We start from the raw sequence: 16,148 nt of genomic DNA on the forward strand, positions 1-16,148 counted from the left end.
CTCAGGCACGTCTCTCACTCTACCATTGGCATACTTGTAAATCTTTTCTTCTTCAGCTGAGATTCCTCTGGAATCGCATGAACCCCAGACCTGGGTCACTAAAACTTCAAATGGTACGACAGTCCCGGCCAGGTTGAGAGAGCTGGCAGTGCTGAGGAAATCACGTCTGTCATTGAAAAGGTTGATTATGTCCTGGCTAGACCTTCTTCAGGGAACATCTTTCCCTCTTCACATACCTGTGCTGTAGGGAGGCAAGGTGGAGGCTAACGTGCTCCATCCAGTCTGCTGGGGAAGAACTGCAGCCTGTGACTTGATTATAAGAAACCCACATCAGAGCTGTGACAGAACCAAAGTCCTACCTTGGAGGGGCGATGGAACTGTTTGTATAGTGGGGGTGCTGAAAGTTGTTGAACCCTGTATATGACGATAGCCATGCATTTGGATGCTATTATGTCAGTGCCCCTTGCTTTGTCTGGTACAGAGGTGCTGACAGGACCTCACACTGCAGAATGCTGGGAATATAAACTTCTCCTAGGCACCATTGAGACTGCAGGAAGAGACCCCAAATAACTCCTGCCTCGTTCTGCTCTAATCTGTGGCTGACGTCCAGTGCACAGCACCATCTTGCCCCTCTGCCGGTCTCCTCCTTGTGAAAAGGCAGGGGATGGAAACATTAGAAAATTCTACTCCCCTTTTCTATGTGGTTCAAACCCTTGACCCACTTCCAAGAAACACCACAGAGGCTGTCTGCACTCCACAGTGATTGGCACCTGGGTCTGAGCACCCTGCTTAGCCTCATCCAGGTTGGAGCATCCCTACAGCACAGACCTATCCACTTTACTATGCCTTTACTGTGTCTGTGCTTACCTGAGTGTCTCTGGGGGCATATCCCATAGTTCTTAGTGCTGAGACACTCTAGGATTCTTTCCCAGTCCGTTGTGTCAGTTGCAGGAGAACTTGTCTGTCCTCTGGGGGGAAGTTGGGGGAAGGGTATTGCAGGGCTATCAGCATGTGAGTGAGGGGTTTTTTTGTTTGTTTTTTGCCTGCATCCTCACCACAAAGGGGGTGGTTCCAGCCTGAGTTGAATTGGAGCCCAGGTTCTAACCTGGCTCACTGGGTGGGCCAGCTAGCCTGGGCATAAAGTACCTCCAAACTCAGCTCCAAGGGTCTTGTGCATGGACAGAGGGAGGGTTTGGGCTAAGACCTGGGAAAGATTCCAACTTAACTGTGCAGTGAAGGCAGAGAATGGCAGGCAGGCCAGCCAATCTGCCCCATCAGCATCTCTCAGGCAAGAGTCCATTTTCTCTTCATATGACTTCCTTAGTTCTGCAGCACCTATGGGCGTGCAAGACCCTTCACAAACAAATTAAAGGAGCAGGTCCCTGCCTCAAAAAGCTTCTGTTCTCAGAGATTCCAAGGCTAGAAGGGACCACTGATCTAGTGCTGGGGTGGGCAAACTTTTTGGCCTGAGGGCCACATTGGGAAATAGAAATTGTATGGCGGGCCATGAATACTCACAAAATTGGGGTTGAGGTGCGGGAGGGGGTGAGGGCTCTGGTTGGGGGTTGTTAGCCGATGGCCAGGGATGTTTGGTGAGGTGCCAGCTATGCCCGTTTTATACCATCCGTGACTTTAACCGCTAGGACGCACTGTCCCTTCGCGGCGGGCAGCCCGGGCTAGGCTGACGGATGCCCCAAGGTCCTAACCACCCGTGACTTTAACTGCTAGAGCTCAGAGCTCCTTCGCAGCGGGCAGTCAACACTGACTGACAGGTGCCCCAATGGCAGCACTAAGAGCCTCTCCACACCCGTGACTTTAACTGCTAGAGCTCAGAGCTCCTTCGCAGCGGGCAGTCAGGATTGACTGACAGGTGCCCCAAGAGTTTGCCCCGTGGAGGCGGCACAACTCAACGCTAGGCTCTTAGTACTCTCACCTAATGGCCAGGCTTTATAGCCAAAACGGCTGAGGTTCTTTAATTGTGTTGGCTGCTTTACAGTAAACCAGAGAAACAAGTCAGGCTTATGCATAAATGGTTACCAAAATTTATTAAACTAGATTCTAATCATGTGGTTACAAAATTGCTAGTGCCTACTTATTTAAGTGTAGAGATGTTACACACACAAACAAGTTACAAAACTGAAGCTACAATCCCAAAGAAAGAAAACAAAGTATAGAGCTCTATTTCAAAATATGTGTACACTAAAGATAGGAGATCAGGTGTGGGTGCTTCTTACCCTCCTTGCATCTCTCGATTCCAGCGGTGCCAAGCCAGGATCGGTCACTCAATTCCACGGAAAGACGAATAAGGGACAAGGCTTAGGGACCCTCTTAGCTGCAGAAGTCTTGGGAGGCTGTCACTTATCTGACCAGCAGATAGATAGTGAAAAGCACTCAAAAATCATGGTGCTGTAGGTCCCCTACTTATACCTCTGTACTCCTTTATTCTCTTTCTCCTTTCTTGTGCCAAATTGGGGCTGGTCTATCTGGGTGATGCCAGCTCTAGCAAGAGTAGTTTACACTTGCAAGGGAGAGAAACAATAAGTTTCGACTACTGGACATTCCTTTTATTAGGGTAAATATTTTCCCACCTAGGATGTTGGTGTGTGTGCATCATGCTGTTTTAGTAGGGGCTAAGAGCCATGTCTGTCACAGCGCCTCTGCCTGCTGTGAGCCCAATTGTTGTATATGTTCCCAGTGGCACATTGTAGCAGCACACCTGTGCTTCTCTCAGCTTCAAAGGCTGTGCTGGAATTCATGTTAAGTGCCCTGTGGTTTTTTTGGCTCCCGTGTGTTTCCAGCAATGCTGGTCTGGGGGGGGGGGGGGGGCTGGCTGTCTGGCTACAGGGGTGCGGGCTCTGGGGTGGGGCTGGGGATGAGGAGTTTGGGGTGTAGGAGGGAGCTCTGGGCTGGGACCGAGGGGTTAGGAGGGGGATCAGGGCTGGGGTAGAGGCATGGGAAGGGATGCAGGTTCTGGCTGGGGGTGCGGGCTCTGGGGTGGGGCTGGGGATGAGAGGTTTGGGGTACAGGAGGGTTCTCTGTGCTGGAATCGAGGGGTTTGGAGAGCAGATAGGGGGTCAGGGCTGGAGCAGGGGGTTGGGGCATGAGAAGAGGCTCATGGGTCCAGGCACCGAGCGGTGCTTGCCTCCGGTGGCTCCTGGAAGCAGTGGCATGTCCCTTCTCTGGCTTCTAGGTGTGAAGTGGCCCCCGACCCTCGGAGTGGGGCCATGCCGTGGCTTCCAGGAGCCGCGTGGTACGGCCCCTGACCCAGCGCCCCAGCGGGAGCGCCGGAGTGGGGCTGAGCCGCGTGGTGTGGCTCCCGACCAGGCTCCCCAGCTGGAGCTTGTGGGCCAGCTTAAAATGGCTTGCGGGCCGCAGTTTGCCCACCCCTGATCTAATGTGAGCCATTGTATAGCACAGGCCAGAGAGTTGCCCCATAATAATTTCCACAGCAGAACTTTTAGAAAAACAGCCCATCCTAAATTAAAAATTGTCAAGGATTGTTCCAGTGGTTAATTACTCTCACCATTATAAATTTACACCTTATTTCTGGTCTGAATTTGCCTAGCTTCAACTTCCAGCTAATGGAGCAGGGTCCACATGAATCCTAAGCACACTCAAACTAAATGTTCATGAGCCAAGCCACTAAGGCGGGATTTGAAGCAGGATATGCTTTACTGGGGAGATCCTGCCATGCATAAGGGAGAGCATGAGAACGCAGGAGGCATGTAAGGGACGCTGACTGCTGGGCGGTAGAGGCTGGGAATGCTGGCAAGGTGGGGTTAATGTTGTAGTCAGTTACTAGATCACTGAGGTACGGCAGCACTAAGTTAGGAAGGGCCATGGGCTTGTCTCTACTGTCCATTTTGTTGTGAGCAGAGCATCTGTGGGACGTAGACTGAGGTGGTCAGAGTGACAAGCCAGCAAGGCAACCTGAGCAGCTGCGTTCAGAATGGACCCGAGGCAAGCAAGGTGTCGTATTGGGGGCCAAGGAGGAGGGGCTGCAGTAGCCATGGTGTGAGACATTGAGGGCTGGGGTGAGAGTTTAGCTGTGTTGGCGAAGAGAAAAGGCCAGTTTCAGAGATGCTGCTTTTTCTTATGCAGCGGGATTTGGACACGGCCTGAATATGTGGGTCAAGAGGGAAGGCCGAATCAGAGAGGTTACAGGCCTGAGTGACTGTGGGGATGATGGTGTCCACAGGGAGAGAGGAAGCTGAGAGGCTGGGGAATGGGGCACACAAGCAGCTCAGCATTGGCTACCTGGTCAGGTGAGGCAGGGTGAATGGGGGGGCTGTGCTCGAAGCTGAAGCCAAGGAGCTTGAAGAAGATGATTAGTGGAGTTGGAGGAGCCAGTGGAGAGAGTGGATGGGGAGTGATGTAGGCAGGGATCGGGGCAGGAGGATGCGGCCAGAGGCTGTGTTTTGGGTGGTGGTGTGTGCCATCGGGAGGGCAGGCGCGGGAGGTTACAGCAGTCCTCACTGGAGACTAACTAGGATGGTAGCAGTTCATCAAAGATAAAGTTGGATCCTAGAAACGTGGTGGCAGAAATAGCAGGATTTGGATTCCTGAAGGAGTTTTCTGTGTATTTGTGCTGCTCTTAGTGCTAGATATTTGCGGAGAGGGTTGGCAAAGGGGGGGTGTCTCCCTCATAATGTATGCTGCAATTGTGACATCACTTTATTAATGGCAAGATCCATTAGCACATGGAAATAACTTTCTAAGTGGAATCAAAATACTAGATTTCTTCCAGCCATCACTTGACAAACCCCTGTGGGAAAGTCCTGCTAGCCCTAAAGAGTCAGAGCATCTGCTGGGCGTGGGGGTGGGGTGGGGAGCTGGACATTTTTGATCCAAATACTAATAGTAGCGAGTGTGTGCATCCCCGTCCATGCGGGCAGGGCTACAGGTATGATTGAAGGATCACCTTTGCTTCCTTAGTAGAAAACTTGTTGGACTCCTATGTGGTAAAAGTTACTAGGGAGAAAGGCCAGACAGTGAGGTGAGAACAGCTCTTTTCTCATAGGATTCTCCATTGTTTTGCAGATCAGAACAAGACTAATTCCTGGGATTTCTCAGCCGTGGCTGTCTGCCTCTCGTGAAGCTGCCCCCTCCCAGCCCATGCGGCTCTCCCCATGCCCCAAGCGTGCAACTGGTGCCGAACGCAATGTGTGTTTGTCAAACCATGGAAGTGGGCAAGTATGGCAAAAATGCCAGTCGAGCCGGAGAGCGAGGGGTCCTGTTGGAGCCTTTCATTCACCAGGTGGGCGGCCACAGCAGCATGATGCGCTACGATGACCACACTGTTTGCAAGCCCCTCATTTCCCGAGAACAGCGCTTCTATGAGTCCCTGCCCCCGGAAATGAAGGAGTTCACGCCTGAGTATAAAGGTGAGCCCCAGTGCTGCTGCACAATGTAGCTTCCCACTCTGTGGGGCTCCTGCAGCTGGGGGCAGGTTCTGTTTGTCATTCCCTTCACTCCTGCTGCTCTCCACTGATATGATGTGAACTGTGTGGTGGGTAGGGGTGTTCTTGGTCTGTGTGTACAGGGCTGAGCATGTGGCTGATGATCAAGGAGATAATTTCAGTGCCATGCTTCATTCTGAGAAGAGTCCTGAATTAGCTCCTGACTGAGCCATGTTCAGTGTATGTGGATCGGCCGGAAAAGTCCTGTTTTGAACCCTGCCCAGATAGCCTCAGAAGGCTCGTCCTCCCACTCTTCACATCAAACAAGGAAGTTGTTAAACGGAGGTGATGGGTGCCTCTTTATACAGCTGCATGCCGAGTGTGCTGGATTCCAGCTTTCGTTGGGGGGAAATGAATATGGAGGTATCACCAGGGTGAAGACCCTGCTTCCGGATGGCTAACAAAAGCAGAACTGAAAGTGCTACTTCTCTGAGCTTCCCCTAAGCTCCCTGCAGCGCTCAACGCTGCTCCCCATGGCACTCAGCATTGAGTGTAAATAGAACAGTGAAGTCGGTACCTTTGCTTTCTGGGCTTGACTGTATCAGCTCTTTTCAGTACTCTGGTTCTTATGGGGTTCATCTATGGGAACAGATGTGTGGAAAATATGAACAAACTGCCAAGGCAGATGTTCTGAATCTGGTCCTAAAAATGTGCGTTCCTGGTTTTCCTGACCTACTTGCTGTTTGTGAATATTCAGGGGAATGGGGGCATTCGGTGGCAGCAAAGCATGTTGAGCTGTCACCCCCTCAAAGCCTGATCTGCTTTGCAGGTACCCTGCCTTCCTATAGACGTGAAACGACTCTGTCTTGGGCGGGCTGAGCTGCATCTGTGCCAGAGTAAGGCAGTTAGATACGCTCCCTGGAGGAAGGACCTTTTCCTCTTGGCTTTCCTCAGCATTACCGTTCTAACACGCAGTCTGGATGTGGGGACTAGGTCCAATTTACAGATTCACCAGGCACTCCATGTCCGAGTGCGCTGATGTGTGATTCATGATAGTACGTTAAAGCTTGATGGGTGTCTAGCTGGTCATCCTAAAGAGCTAGTGAAATCTTTACCCCTCCTGTATGTGCCACATTTGTCACTGAAAAACCATTCACAGATGTGTCAGAGCGTGAAAACGTTCACTTGGAACTGAGTTTTCTACTCCCTCCAAATGCAAATAGTCTCTAGGAGTCACCAGGCTGACCAGGAGCACCAATAACTTTTCAAAGTGACCAAAAACTAAAACTAGCTCTGGTTTAAAGTCTTCCATCTCCTGCAGGAAGTGATTTGTGGGGCCACTGGGATATGAGGAATTGCCTTTCCCTGTGGCCAGGCTTGGCAGAGTTAGATTTGCATGTATGTAATTTCAATGGAGGAGGATGTTTGTTTTTAAGCATTTTTAAAATTTGTATCAGTTTAAATTTTCCCAGTTGTGGGAAATTATAGGGGAGTCAGACATTTATTTAGTGACAGTAGACATTGAGGTTCAAAAGGTTAAAGTTTTATAACCATTCAAACACGCACTGTCAACATCAGATGTCAGACTATCCAAAGGATATAGCCTTACATCAAACGCAAAGCTCTTAAGCAACTGTTTCTTACATTGCTGAGCTGTAAATGTCTATGACTTTGGATGGAAATATATTTTCATTGGTTTGTGTGTTTAGGGGAAACGTAAAAACCATCTCCTTCCAGGCCTAGAGGTAGGTCACTACAGGTCACCTCTTCCAGCCTCAGGTGGAAGCTTGAGTCGAGACCTGTGTGGGAGGGAGGTTCACAGCAGGAAAAGCATCCCCACTGGCACATGTCAGTACAGCTCACTCGAAGCTACTCCCTCAAGCCAAGGGGCAGGACTCCTGCCAGCTAAAACTCCTCATTTCCCTCACTGCCCACTTCTCCTCCCTCCACCCCCACTCTGGTCCTCTGCCTGGCCCAGGCTCTTTGGGGGGCACATGCTCTGCATGGCACATACAGACTTTGGCTTCTCTTGTCCCCTTCCTGCCTGCACACTAGGTTATCCACTTGTTACCATAACTCCATCAATTGACTGCTGCACGACAGGCTTCCTGCTCCTCATGCCCCTCGGGGGTGGGAGTCCAGAACCCCAGGCTGGTATGCTCAAAAGCTGGGAGCTGCTGCCGTAGTCTGGCCAGGTACCCCCAGAGAGTGTTAGTGTGCCAAGGGGAAGCAGGCAGACTTACAAACATGGGGCATACCCTGTTCAGGTGCTGCTTCTCACATAGTCATGCCTCCATGAGGAAATCTTCACCTGACATGCTGGACACTGGGCTGGCTTCTCTGTGATTGTGCACCTGTTAATGAGGCAGCCAGTTGACAAATGCAGACAGTTCCCAAAAATGTGTCCATTTCCCCCCCTTTTTATCAAATTTTGAAAAGTTTCACCCAGCTCTGGAAACAAGGAGAGACAGCTCAAGGTGTGAGTGCAAACTCTCCTAGCCAGCAGCGATTACTGTCCTGTCAGGACTTCTATGCAGGCCCTAGCCAGAGTGCCGCTTGGCAGTCTGAAGAGGAGCCCTGAGTTGGAGCTTTTCAGTGACATTCCCACTTCTTGTTGCCATCCCTGCAGAGTGGAGTTACTGTTGGGGGATTCCAATTCTTAACTGGGTATTTCCGGGGTCTGTAAGTTTCATGGTTTTCTCCATCTTGCACTAATACACTCTCTGGGACATGTGGGGAGATTAGGGGCATGTCCATGCAAGTGATACTGTGCAGCAAGTTGGGTTGTAATTCTGCCACGCTCCAGCCTGCTGCAGCGCCGAGTGGCTGCGCGGGCCCAGCCGCCACGGCACTAACAGCTGTCTCATGCACTTTGCTGTAGAGCAGGCTGAAGCAACATTACAGTAGAGTGCCCTTGGGAACTTTTAATGCACAGCAGTAGGTTCACCCAGACAGTTAGTGTGCAGCACGCTGGAGAGCTCTAGATTTACACCCCAGCTTGCCGTGCAGACATTGCTAAGGTAGACGTGCCAAAGTGAGCAGCTCCTGACTTTCTAATGCCTGAGTTGGGGGCTTGGAGTCCAATGCCCCAGTGGGCACCGGGAGCTTGACTGCTCAAGCCACAACCCCACCAGGGAGAACTTGCATACACAGTGGCTCTTAAGGAGACATCTTTAGCAATTGCTGTGGACAGTTGTTGCATCAACCGCAGCTCTAGCTGCAGGTCTGCCCCCTTCCCTCAACACCCCCAAAGCACCCCTGGAGCACGGTGGCAGGGGACTGTGGTGGCCTGTACATGGAGGCTGCCTCAGGTTCAGGAGTGCCATGACTCACAGTAAGATCACATCTCCAGGAATGCCAGGTCAGTGATCGACTTGGTGTGCCCAGGTGCAGCCCAGCAGCGGCTCTCCCCGCAAACCTTAGAAAGCGCCTCTGCCTTAATCATAGAATCATAGACTATCAGGGTTGGAAGGGACCTCAGGAGGTCATCTAGTCCAGCCCCCTGCTCAAAGCAGGACCGATCCCCAACTAAATCATCCCAGCCAGGGCTTTGTCAAGCCTGACCTTAAAAACTTCTAAGGAAGGAGATTCCACCACCTCCCTAGGTAACGCATTCCAGTGTTTCACCACTCTCCTAGTGAAAAAGTTTTTCCTAATATCCAACCTAAATCCCCGCCACTGCAACTTGAGACCATTACTCCTCGTTCTGTCATCTGGTACCACTGAGAACAGTCTAGATCCATCCTCTTTGGAACCCCCTTTCAGGTAATTGAAAGCAGCTATCAAATCCCCTCTCATTCTTCTCTTCCGTAGACTAAACATCCCCAGTTCCCTCAGCCTCTCCTCATAAGTCATGTGTTCCAGTTCCCTAATCATTTTTGTTGCCCTCCGCTGGACTCTTTCTAATTTTTCCACATCCTTCTTGTAGTGTGGGGCCCAAAACTGGACACAGTACTCCAGATGAGGCCTCACCAGTGACGAATAGAGGGGAACGATCACGTCCCTTGATCTGCTGGCAATGCCCCTACTTATACATCCCAAAATGCCATTGGCCTTCTTGGCAACAAGGGCACACTGTTGACTCATATCCAGCTTCTCATCCACTGTAACCCCTAGGTCCTTCTCTGCAGAACTGCTGCCGAGCCATTCGGTCCCTAGTCTATACTGGTGCATTGGATTCTTCCGTCCTAAGTGCAGGACTCTGCACTTGTCCTTGTTGAACCTCGTCAGATTTCTTTTGGCTCAATCCTCCAATTTGTCTAGGTCCCTCTGTATCCTATCCCTACCCTCCAGCGTATCTACCTCTCCTCCCAGTTTAGTGTCATCTGCAAACTTGCTGAGGGTGCAGTCCACCCCATCCTCCAGATCACTTATGAAGATATTGAACAAAACCGGCCCCAGGACCGACCCTTGGGGCACTCAACTTGATACCGGCTGCCAACTAGACATGGAGCCATTGATCACTACCCATTGAGCCCGACAATCTAGCCAGCTTTGTATCCACCTTATAGTCCATTCATCCAGCCCATACTTCTTTAACTTGCTGGCAAGAATACTGTGGGAGACAGTGTCAAAAGCTTTGCTAAAGTCAAGGAACAACACGTCCACTGCTTTCCCTTCATCCACAGAACCAGTTATCTCGTCATAGAAGGCAATTAGATTAGTCAGGCATGACTTGCCCTTGGTGAATCCATGCTGACTGTTCCTGATCACTTTTCTCTCCTCTAAGTGCTTCAGAATTGATACCTTGAGGACCTGCTCCATGATTTTTCCAGGGACTGAGGTGAGGCTGACTGGCCTGTAGTTCCCAGGATCCTCCTCCTTCCCTTTTTTTAAAGATGGGCACTACATTAGCCTTTTTCCAGTCATCTGGGACCTCACCCGATCGCCATGAGTTTTCAAAGATAATGGCCAATGGCTCTGCAATCACACCCGCCAACTCCTTTAGCACTCTTGGATGCAACGCATCCGGCCCCATGGACTTGTGCACGTCCAGCTTTTCTAAATAGTCCCAAACCACTTCTTTCTCCACAGAGGGCTGGTCACCTCCTCCCCATGCTGTGCTGCCCAGTGCAGTAGTCTGGGAGCTGACCTTGTTCGTGAAGACAGAGGCAAAAAAAGCATTGAGTACATTAGCTTTTTCCACATCCTCTGTCACTAGGTTGCCTCCCTCATTCAGTAAGGGGCCCACACTATCCTTGACTTTCTTGTTGCTAACATACCTGAAGAAACCCTTCTTGTTACTCTTAACATCTCTTGCTAGCTGCAACTCCAGGTGTGATTTGGCCTTCCTGATTTCACTCCTGCATGCCCGAGCAATATTTTTATACTTTTCCCTGGTCATTTGTCCAATCTTCCACTTCTTGTAAGCTTCTTAATCCATCAAAACTGGCACAGGGAGCCAGAATAGGTTTGGGAGGCCCCACAGCCAGCATCCAAACTAGCTGATTCGACTCCTGGGCAGCCCTTATGAGTCTCCAAAAAGCTGTGGGAACCCCAGTGAGCCCCATACTGGTGGGGGTGACCCCAGCAGCTCACAAGGCAGGTAGTTCTTGTGCCTGTTCCCTCCCTCTCGCTGCAGGATCTTAATGCCTCCCAGCCACTTCTGGCTGTACCTAGCCAACACCCAGGAGAGGTGGGGAGCTGTTACCCCCTGTACAGAGGGGCCTGAGGCCCAGAGAAACAAAGGCCACCTCCAAACATTTTGGTCTAAGTTACTTACCCAGCATCACATAGAAAGTCTGTCAGGGCCTGCATTCAAACCCAGCTCACCTGGGTCCCAGGCTAATGCTTTAGCAATGTGACCAAACGGAAAGTAACTGTCACCTTAACTGAACTGGCCATCCCGCATAACTCAACCACTGACCCAGCTACTAGATAGATAACACAGGAGTGGTGGTCTTATTTAGTCTGCAGAAGAGAAGAGTGAGGGGAGATTTGATAGCAGCCTTCAACTACCTGAAGGGGAATTCCAAAGAGAATGGAGCTAGGCTGTTCTCAGTGGTGGCAGATGACAGAACAAGGAGCAATGGTCTCAAGTTGCAGTGGGGGAGGTCGAGGTTGGATATTAGGAAACACTATTTCACTAGGAGGGTGATGAAGCACTGGAATGCGTTACCTAGGGAGGTGGTAGAATCTCCATCCTTAGAGGTTTTTAGGGCCTGGCTTGACAAAGCCCTGGCTGGGATGATTTAGTTGGTGTTGGTCCTGCTTCAAGCAGGTGGTTGGACTAGATGACCTCCTGAGGTCTCTTCCAACCCTAATCTTCTATGATTCTGTGATCAGGATTCTGGATTAGGAGCTCAATTCCTGACCTGTACAAGACGTGTGATCCAGTGGTTAGACAGGATAGATAAGCAATAGATTTAGCACATTCACTCCCAAAGGCAACGTGGATGAGACCTGGATTCTTTCCCTAGCTCTACTGGAAGTGACCTGCAACCTCAGTTGTATCTCTAAAATGAGGCAGTGGGGTAGGATAGCTGCCTGTTCCTACAGTAGGGTATGGGACCTCAGTAAAAAGGGCTGTCTGTGTAGGGCTCAGAAATATTATCAGCAGCCAGTGGAATAGGAATCTTGAACTCATGGTTGCGGGGTCCCAGAGCTGTCATGGCTTGCAGTTCCCTGATTGCATCTGTGCAGTATTGCTACAAGCTGGGTAGTGACTATGTGTGTACAGCCGGACACAGTCTCATGGAGCACTAGAACAAGTCATTTCTGGAGCTGAAGACTAGCTCTTGCTGGGTGCAGACCAGGGATAGGAGTGTTGTGTGACTCTTTCCTCCTGTTCTCTCTCTCTCTCTCTCAGGACAAAAGCTCTATGTTTGATAGGGCATCACAGCAACCTCTTGACCAAATGCCCCCACATGTGCATCATGAATTCTCCCGAGTCCTGAACTGCCATGTCCATTTTCAGTCAATCTGATTTAAATAGGGTTGAAAACTGGGCTTTAAACAGAAACCCTGTTGTCACTGTGGAGTTGCTAGCATAACTAGGATAATTCCCAGGACGGGTGTCTGGCATGTGCTTCCTCTGCTAGCTTCCTCATGCTGCTGAAGGGTAAAATGTCTGTTGTAACAATCTACCCCAATTTTGGACTGCAAAAACCAAGCCAGGAGACCAGAGATCCCAAGTAGAAATGCTTAATTCACTACCATGGATCCTTCTCTTGGTTCTCCAGTGATGGGCATATGGCTGCTATTGCTTGCTGTCACAGGTGGGCACTCATTTAATTTAGAAATACAAAAAACTACATTAATGTTCTTTACTGAGTAAACTAGAAATCTGAATTGCTGATGACTTCTTCGAGCAAGAGCTCTGAGGAGTGCTGTTTGGAATGCCTAGGTGAATTTCCTACCTGTCCTCCTAGAAGGGGACCAGAAAAGTGCCTTCCTGAACTGGAGACATCACATAGATGCGTCCATAACTAGTTGGAGTGACCATCTGAGAGATGTTGCACCAAGTCTCCCTTGGGCCCCTCCCATAGCAGTGTCAGTTGGGGAGTCACTAGCATTCGGTTTAGACCACACCTTGAGCCATGGCTTTCGAAGATGCAGAGAGGCAACACTGCCTCAGCAAACAGACTGCTGGGTGCGGGGTGAACCGTGCCTGCATTAGCTGAAGGGCAAGCTGCTGACATGGCAGGAGGATAAGAGATGAAACTTTCAGGCTTTCTGTAAATTGAGGATGATGTGTTGGTGGGCTTCCTGTGACTGCTGAGGCTGCCCTGCCTGTAGGCGTTCAGCCACCGTTGCCATGCCCTCCTCTGCGGGGCTAGGAACCCCACAGTGATTGCTACGTGTTCATACACCAGTGCCAGTAGCTGGGTGTGGTAGTTTGTTTGAGGAATTTTCCCTTTGCAAGATCCTCGTGCGGGTTGCAGCATCTCAGATCCGCTCCTGTAGAACTGTTCCACGGTTCTAGGTTTGTACTGGTGCTGTCTGCTTTCCCTTCCCTGCTGACAGCTCTTACACTGCCAGTCACAGACATGCATGGCTACCCCTTGAGGGACTGCTTGGATTGAGATAAGCTACCTTTCTCTGGTAGGTGTGGTGTCTGTCTGCTTTGAGGGAGACAGTGATGGCTACATTAACTTGGTAGCATATCCCTACGTGGAGAGCGAGGCCTTGGAGCAGGATGACATGCCAGAGAGGGACCAGCCTCGGCGTAAGCATTCCCGCAGGAGCCTTCACAGATCCAGCAGTGTCGGTGAGCACAAGGAGGAGAGACCCAGCCTGGCCAATGACAACCCTGAGAGGTAAAAGGACGGGGGCTGGGAACAGTGCAGACTGCAAGCACACCGCTTCCTCATCCCTCGGTCAGCTCTGGGGCTTCCTGGCAGAATAGCTTTCCCTTGCACTCCCCATGTCGTACAGTGACTGGCCCCAGGCAGTGATGCAGTGCAGAGCTTGCTGGAGTGTGGTCCCTGGCTCACTTGTCAGTGCGCACACCTGGCTGTCACACACTGCCCACTTCTAGGCAGCATCTCGTCCCAGTCACTGGCCTGGTCCCTCCCTCTCTGAGATATGCTCAGGCTGGAGCCACGAGGCCCTTGGGGACTAGCTGCCACTGTGGTACATTCTTGAAAGTCCCTGGGGCAAGCTCTTTGCCTGCCGGGGTGGTCTAGGGGAAGGTTCCCCTTTCAGCAGCCTGTGCCCTCCACTGATCCTGCTCCTGCTTTGTGCAGATAGGCCCCCTCCAGCATGGAGGCTCTGCTGCAGGCTCGCCCTGGAAGAATTGCTGGCTTTCACTAAGACCAGAGACTGACATTGCTGGGTTGGAGGTCCGGGCGTATAACAGGAGAGGGGATGGGAGGTCTGGTGATGGGAGGTCTTGCCAGGAGAAGGTATTGGGGTCTGGTGCTGTAGTCTAACTCCTGTCTGTGACAGATTAGCTGTTTAGCCAAGGACTTCCTAGCATGCATGTATTCTCTTCTTTGTGCCAGCAGCATCCAAGAGACAAAGAGCCCCAAGGTGGAGCTGCACATGCATTCCGATGTTCCGTTTCAGATGCTGGATGGGAACAGCGGCCTGAGCTCAGAAAAGATCAGCTACAACCCATGGAGTCTGCGCTGCCACAAGCAGCAGCTGAGCCGCATGCGATCGGAGTCCAAGGACCGAAAGCTCTACAGTATCCTCCAGAAAGCAGAGCCAGGGCAGCTGGCTGCGTCTGCCAGAACGTTGCCGGCAAAGGCTTCCCACCTCTGCAAGGAGTGACCGACACCTCGCCCTTGGCTAATGCTCAGAGCACACACTCCCTTTGCCATCAACACAAGCAAAACCAGCTGGGCCAAAGACTGGGGCCCCTCTTCCATTACTCCTTCCATCTGTCCCTGCAGCAGTGTCTGTCCAGGCACCTGGGAGGATTGTCAGGTTTCTGCCAAGGACACTGGCAGTGCCTGCTGGCTAGGTGCCATCTGTGTCACCAGGTCATGTCTCCCCTTCTGGTCCCTCTGACAGAGACTGGGCTCATATTTTCCTGCCCGGTGCTACTGCCTTGTGGGCTCTCTCCTTTTCTCCCTACTGGGCTTGTCGTATTCCCCTCTTCTTGGCTGCTGTGTCCCTGACTCCCTTTTGTCCCCTTGTGCCCACTCTCCAGAGTGTGTTACAGCTCCAGGAGTCCCCAGAGAACTCGCTTGGTTCCTGGTGGTTGGCAGCTCTGAGAGATGAAATCTCCTTGACATGTTTCTTAGAGTTCCTTTTGCTGGAGAATGTGGTGCACCATTTCCGATTTCCCTGTGTGCTTGACCTGAAGATGGGGACCAGGCAGCATGGAGATGATGCTTCTGAAGAGAAGGCTGCTCGGCAGATGAAGAAGTGTGAACAGAGTACCTCAGCCACGCTGGGCGTGAGAGTCTGTGGAATGCAGGTACAATATCCCAGGGTTTGTCTGGGGTAGCCTGTGGCACAAAGACATCTTCCCCACTCCTCCTCGAACATCCCCAGCCCACTAGGGGAAAGTACAGCAGGATAGTGCTTTCCGCTGGGCAGTGTTCCTGTGACACTTCTTCCTTCCCAGCCCCTTGACAGCTTGCCACCAGTTGTGTGTTCCAAAGAGTGCATGCTGTTACACATCACTTCCCTCTCTCTTCCACTGGAATGAGGGAGTCTATAACTTCTCATGGGGTGGAATTGGCCATGGCCTGCTTTGCACAGTAACCAAATGTACTGAGTGTTCTAGAGAAGGGCTAAAATCCAGCAAGCCTAATTAGTAAGGAGTCTAGCAATTGATGCCTATTCCAGCCAGGTCAGTGGTACCTGTGGCCTGGGGTCTTGTCTCAGTAGCATCTCACACACAGTCACAGGCCACTTGTGGCTTCCACGTTGGGGGGGGGGGGGGTGTTCCTTTCTTCCCTTCTGGGTATGCCCTGAAGCATAAGGAATGAGTGCCCTTGTACTCCTGCTCTGGCTAGTGTGATGGGGAGATGCCCTGGTCCTTTTCTGGAATCTGATTCTGCAGCAGTGAGTGCCACAGGTTAGTCGTATGCCACGCTGAGGGGCAGACCCTTCTTAGCAATCCCTCCATTCCATGTGGCTCAGCTGCTGACACACTCAGCACTGATCCATCTGGTCATGTGTGAAGGTTCTCCCCACCCCGCTACTTTGGACTCACTTTGCTGTGCTAACAGATGTGCTGCTCTCTGCTTCTGGAAGGGGAAACCCAGCCTGGGCAGCCTTCAGTATCCCAGGCAGTGTGAGAAGGGAAGTGCCACCTTGCCTGTAAGGTTTCCAGGAGCACCAAAAGTATTG

At 51.3% G+C, this 16,148-nt stretch overlaps 1 protein-coding gene across 4 annotated transcripts in view; it reads left to right on the top strand.

The window, feature by feature from the left end:
• The window catches only part of IP6K1 (inositol hexakisphosphate kinase 1), a 78,884-nt gene that overhangs the window by 52,050 nt on the left and 10,686 nt on the right, over positions 1-16,148 (top strand). Inside the window, exons 2-5 of one of the 4 annotated variants that reach the window (XM_074958383.1) lie at positions 5,041-5,257; positions 13,447-13,657; positions 14,345-14,529; positions 15,092-15,267. In XM_074958383.1, coding sequence (XP_074814484.1) covers positions 5,116-5,257; positions 13,447-13,657; positions 14,345-14,529; positions 15,092-15,267 — 714 coding nt within the window. In that variant the 5' untranslated portion in view covers positions 5,041-5,115. Of the gene's footprint in view, positions 1-5,040; positions 5,385-13,446; positions 13,658-14,344; positions 14,530-15,091; positions 15,268-16,148 lie in introns of all 4 variants that reach the window. The other 3 variants (XM_074958381.1, XM_074958382.1, XM_074958384.1) reach the window with 3 other exon arrangements.

Source organism: Natator depressus, chromosome 7, assembly GCF_965152275.1.
Source record: "Natator depressus isolate rNatDep1 chromosome 7, rNatDep2.hap1, whole genome shotgun sequence".
Taxonomy (NCBI): domain Eukaryota; kingdom Metazoa; phylum Chordata; order Testudines; family Cheloniidae; genus Natator; species Natator depressus.